This window comes from Sarcophilus harrisii, chromosome 1 (assembly GCF_902635505.1).
Source record: "Sarcophilus harrisii chromosome 1, mSarHar1.11, whole genome shotgun sequence".
Classification (NCBI taxonomy): domain Eukaryota; kingdom Metazoa; phylum Chordata; class Mammalia; order Dasyuromorphia; family Dasyuridae; genus Sarcophilus; species Sarcophilus harrisii.
Window position 1 is genome coordinate 706,917,010 of NC_045426.1, and position 5,464 is coordinate 706,922,473.

A 5,464-nucleotide genomic window follows, 5' to 3' on the forward strand; every position below is an offset into this window, starting at 1 on the left:
CCCTACAGGGGCCAACCCCAAGTTGGTACCCCAAATATTGGCCCCCAGTCAGCACCTCCTGTTTCTTCAGCCCAGCAGTCCCCCCGAGCCCCAGATGAGCGTGTTTTGAGGTTTTGCTTTCTCCCACACCCAGCCATCATTGATGTCACCTATTTCTTATGTCTCCCCCTTCCCAACTTAAGGAACTGTGGGAATGTTTTCTGCTCCAGCTGTTGCAACCAGAAGGTGCCGGTTCCCAGCCAGCAGCTATTTGAGCCCAGTCGAGTCTGCAAGTCTTGCTATAACAGCCTGCACCCCACGAGTTCCAGCCTTGACCTCGAACTGGACAAACCCATCGCTGCCACTTCAAACTGAAGCTTCTGCCCGTCGGGGACGAGTGGGTCGGGGGCCGGGCCAGCTCCCCCCCTGGGTAGCCTCGCGCACACTGGGTACCCTGAGAAGGTCCTGTGGCCCACGCACTTTGGAGTGCGGGGCGGGGATCCACCCGCCCCGATGGACAGAACTCTAGGGCATCTTGCTGGGGTGGAGGATCTGTCCCCTCCCCCCTGCCTCTTCTGCCTCTCCTTCCTCTGGTTTGTGTTTGGGCTTTGGTTTTGCTAGAGAACTGGGAAGGCCCGGGATCAGCCCCTGCTGCTCTTAGCTCCCCCGCTGTCAGTCTGTGCTGCAGAGGCACCTCGGGCCGGCATCGGGAGAAGGGGGAGCCGAGGCCGGAACAGTCTGCAGAGCGCCCGTGCCCATGCTTTCAATCACTCCTCATCCACCCCACAAGGTAGTGCTGTTTGGGGAAACCTTTGCTGCTAGAAGAAATGGGGAGCTTGGCCCCGGGAGTCGTAATGCCCTCTCCATGCTTGCAGGGGGCCCCTGGGGCTGCTGGCAGGAGAGAAGGCCTAGCTTTCCCCTTTTGACTCCCTCGCCTGCAGACACAGCGAGGATGCCTAGCGGGCGAGCAGCTTCATCCGCTCCCCCCGGGGCTTGCTTTGTGGGGTCTCCTCGATACTGGCCAAGCCCGCTCCCGGGCTTGTGGGAGCGGCACGATCCGGCCGAGGGCGGTGGCTTCCCAGTGTCCACCTCCCCTCCCAGCAGGGAGCTGTCCCCTGGACTGCCCATTCACATGTGGCCCACACAGGGAAATCTGGACTCAGGGTTCCAGAAGGCCCCAGCTTCCTTTCCTCTCCCCGGTACCCCCAGAAACAATCATGATCTCCCCATCAGGGTGAAATCAGCCTCTGAAAGTACAAGCCTCCAAGAAAGGAAACCAAACTTCCCATTCCCCTTTTCCTTTGTGAATGGGCTGGGCTTGAGCTCTGCCATCCACAGACGGAGGAGCCCTCCAGGGGTCTCCTGCCTGATGCCATTTTTGGCTTCTCAGTAACAGCAAAATCCATTGGGAGGAGCGGTCCTCATATCAGTAGGGAAACTGCCCGTGACTTGGCCAGGTGGTTTTGGGAGAGAAGGGACACGGGAAGCAGGAACAAAGGTGAAGAGAGGCTGAGCTTTGTGGGGGTGGTTTGTCTTGGTGTCCGTGTTTTGCACCCATGGGTTCCTCTTCCCTCCAGGAAAGGAGCACCATGCTTTCTTGGACTCAAAGCTGTAAACAGGTAACAGGGTAGAACTGTCTGGAGGAGCTCTGAGATCAGGGCCTGTGCTGCCAGGGGCTCTGCCGGGGCCTCCGGAGGACTCTTCCCAGCCTTTATCCCAGAAAATGTCCAGGAGCCCCCACCCGATCACCCGTGGGGCCTATCTGTGGCGGGGGGGGGCCTCCGAGCCAGAACTAGGGACAGCGGGGGAGGTCGTCCGGGTCAGCCAGAGGCTACGATACGGGTTTCTTGGGTCTGATGTACAGTGTGAATAAATGCTTGCAGCTCGTAGGCCCTCCCCCTTGTTTTTGATCAATGAAGCACTTTTTTATTAATATTATTTTTCTTTGTATGTAAAGGAGGAACCGTGACTCTCCATAGCTGTACATATCACCCTTCTCTTACAGAGGGGACAGCGCTCCTCTGTTTCATTTTTTTTTTTTTTTTTTTTTTTTGTCAAAGCAAGAAGTAAATACTTTAGAATTGTTAAATATATAAATAAAAGTGAATAAAGTTTAGAGTTCCGCATGGTAGCGTTTGCTAACACTTTCAAATCTTCCTTTCTCCTCGGCTCATCACCCCCTTTTCCTCCCCCCCATGGACACCACTCTGAGTTCTGACTTAGGTTTTGTTCTAGTCCTCACCTCTGGCCACAAATCCCAAACAGGAAGCACCCAGATGTTACCAGAGTTAGCCGACTCCTGCCTCGTCCCAGCCAGCTGGCTGTTAGAGCGTGTCAGGCTCCCTCTGGGTCCTCCATCCAAGTGGCTCCGGATCTCAAAGCCCGGGTGTCCTTCCACCTCCCAGCGGCATTCCCGGGTGGTGGGGGGCAATGACAAGGAAGGGTATTCCCAGAACACCCTTTGGTGTGACTTTATGGGGAAGAAGCCCCATCAGGGCAAGAGAACGCTCCCCATTCCGTTCTCTCCCGAAGAGTTGCGCCCCTGGCTGAGCAGGGAGACCACTCCCCCTCATTAAGCCTCAGGGTAATGGCAGGATCCAAGAGCTGATAGCATCCCCCAGCATGATTTTCTCCCTCTCCCCTCCCTAATCACCAATATGCAGCAACTAGTGTTGTAAACATGGAGAAATCCGTGTCACGTCCATTCTCCTGTGGGGGGGGGGGGAGGGGAGCTCCCCCAAGGGAGGGCCTTTGACACCTGAGGCACTTGGATGATCCGTTCCCAGAACACGGGACATAAGGGGACATGTCACTTTCTGGCTGTAAAGTTGGGGCAACCTGGAGCGGAGGCATCTGAGCCCTTAAGCTTCAGGAGCCAAAAGCTGCACCTGTTTGGGAAGAAGCTGTGGAGCCTCGGGCTCGCCACCTCACAGGAGGCAAGCCCCTTCTCAGGCCGGGCCCACAGAGCGAGTGCCTGCCCAATAGCGAACCTGGTTACCTTGTTCTACAGGACAATGAGTCTGTCCTGACAGAATGGGCTGTTCGGGGCCATGAGGCCTGGGCCATCATCCAAGCCACCCCCAGGGATGGCGGCTCCCCTCCACTCTGCTCAGCCACTTTTGGGGAACTTGTCTGCCCTCTGTCTCACTCAGATTCGAGTTTTATGTGTCCGGACTTTGTCCCCCAGCCATAGGAGAGTAACCCTAGAACTGCCGCCTCTGCTGAAGGCCTCCTGGGAGACTTCTGGGATAAGTCACTGTGGCCGCAGCCAGCAATCTCGAGATCCTGAGCACTGAGAGGGCCCATTGTTCAGACTCTGACTTGAGAACATCGAAGTTGAGGGAGAGCCCCCGAGCTAGAAAACATGGAGCACGTGGCTATGGCAAAATGAGATTCTGTGACTTTAACCCTGGCCTTTCTTGACCTTGCAAGCACAGAGATAGAAGGGGGGGAGGTCTTGCTGGAGAACATTGGGGATCCGATGACTTCTTGGGTGAGCAAAGGCCAGGACCTGCGGGTCAGTGGTGCCCGAGGGCAGACCCTGGAGCACATGAAGGCCTCAAGGGGCCAGAGGGAATCTTGGTCCAGCCCAGAGGGTATTAGTGTGTCCATCTTCTCCATCCTGGATCATGGCCTGCCCCTGAAGCTTGGTTTGGGACCTGGGAGGGGGAGGCCAGACAGCTGCCGCTGTTCCATCTGTACAGGCTTCCTCATGCTGCCCCCCCCCCCCCATCCCCACCCTGGGTTGTCAGCCATTGGCAGGCAGGGTAGGGGGAAGTGTGGCTGGGGAGGGCCTCGGTGGGATGCTTGGTTCAGAGGTCATTGAAATGCTTCAAGATCACTTGAAAGGTTTGTTACCAAGACGACCAGCGAGGCTCGGGTGGCGGGCGGCCTAGACTTCCCCACCCCTTGCCGGCTTGGGCAGCCGTGGCCTCCGTGACTGGCAATCCTGAGCCATTTGTCATTTTTGTGCATGGCCAGAGCCCCCTCCCCTTGGGTGCCTGAACCTTCTGGGCAGGTGGCTCATTGCACAGCCAGGGTGGGATGCAGCCTCACAGTGGGGGAAGGGAGCTGAATTTAAATAGAGTAAGGGTCAGTTTCCCATGGGGAGTCCCTTAGTGCAGAGATCCAGGGCCGGCCGCTTCTAGATTGGTCTTCTGTAAAATCTGGAACTGAAGTCCGCCCTTTGAAGTCCCTCCACTTGGCCGGAGCAGAGAGAAGCATTTGGGAGAAGGCGGCTTTGTCTCTCTGTCCAGAGAAAGTTGGGATGACCTTGGCCAAGGAAAACTCTGCTCTCCAGACTCTTAGCCAGTCCTTGGAATGAGTTAATGATTTTTTCCCCTGAGACAGTTGGGGTTAAGTGACTTTCCCTGGGTCACACAGCCAGAAAGCGTCTGAGGGCAGATTTGAACTTGGGTCTTCCCAACTTGAGGGCTGGTGCTCTACCCAGTGTGCCCCTGAGATGCCCCAATTACTAGTAATAGCATTTCTCACACTTTGGGATCTGTAAGGTGCTTGTCACCTCATTCGGTCCCTATAATGAGCCTAAGGAGTAGTTACTGTAATTATCCCCACTTTACAGATGAGGAAAGCAGTGAAGGTAAGCTTGGTCACACAGCTGGCGACCGGGGACGGATGCACCGGTTCCTGGCTCCAAGCCCGACCCTGTGCCCCCAGCTCCTCCTCCCCCTCTCAGAAGTTGTCGGCTGCAGTCGACTCGTGCTTGGACAAGGGGGCTCCCTCTGTGCGCCCCTGCTGACCCGGCCAGACTGACCTCTGCACACTATTGGGGGTAGGGATGCTGCTGAGAACTCCCTGCCCCAGGCCCTGTCCGTTCTGCCCTGTGCTCGGTCACCATTTGTCCCCCCTAATGATGGGAACAGCTGGGGCTCAGGGCTCCGTGTCCAGAAGGGCCTTGAGGCCGCCCCCCCCCCCACCTCCATCCCCCATCCCCTCCAGAGCAGTCGGCTCTCGGGCTGTGGAGCTCGGGGTGACGCTAAAGGAGAATTTTAAAAAATAAAACAAATCTTGCTCAGTTTAAAGAGCTGTGTGGAGTCTCCTTAGGGGCGGCCAGTCGGTGCCGTTCTTGTGTGATGGCGTTTTTAGAGTATGTGTGTGAGAGACGGGGAGTCAGAGACAGAAACAGAGAGAGTGACAGACGGGGAGGGAGGGGGACCGAGGTCGCGTGGGGACCGGGGGCACGGGCAGAATGCCGGCTCTGGAGTCGGGAAGACGACCGAGTCCAGGTCCAGCCTCAGACACTGCCTGGCTGGAGGCCTCTGCGCGGGTGACTCCACCCTTCTTTCCCCGTTTCCTCATCTGTCAAACGAGCTGTAGAGGACATTGGGGACCCCTCCAGTATCTTTGCCGAGAAGACCCCAAACGGGCTTACCAAGGGTCGGGCCCAACTGAAATGACTGAACAACAAATCTACTTGTGTCCATACATGTATGTGTGCGACATATGCACGTACATCTTGGTGAAC

At 56.8% G+C, this 5,464-nt stretch overlaps 1 protein-coding gene across 1 annotated transcript in view; it reads left to right on the forward strand.

Moving 5' to 3' along the window:
- MTMR3 (myotubularin related protein 3) overlaps window positions 1-2,105 on the forward strand; it is a 170,145-nt gene extending 168,040 nt beyond the window's left edge. The window contains exon 21 of the mRNA XM_031948894.1: window positions 183-2,105. Coding sequence (XP_031804754.1) covers window positions 183-354 — 172 coding nt within the window. The 3' untranslated portion in view covers window positions 355-2,105. The remainder of the gene's footprint in view (window positions 1-182) is intronic.
- The last annotated feature ends 3,359 nt before the right edge of the window (window positions 2,106-5,464 follow it).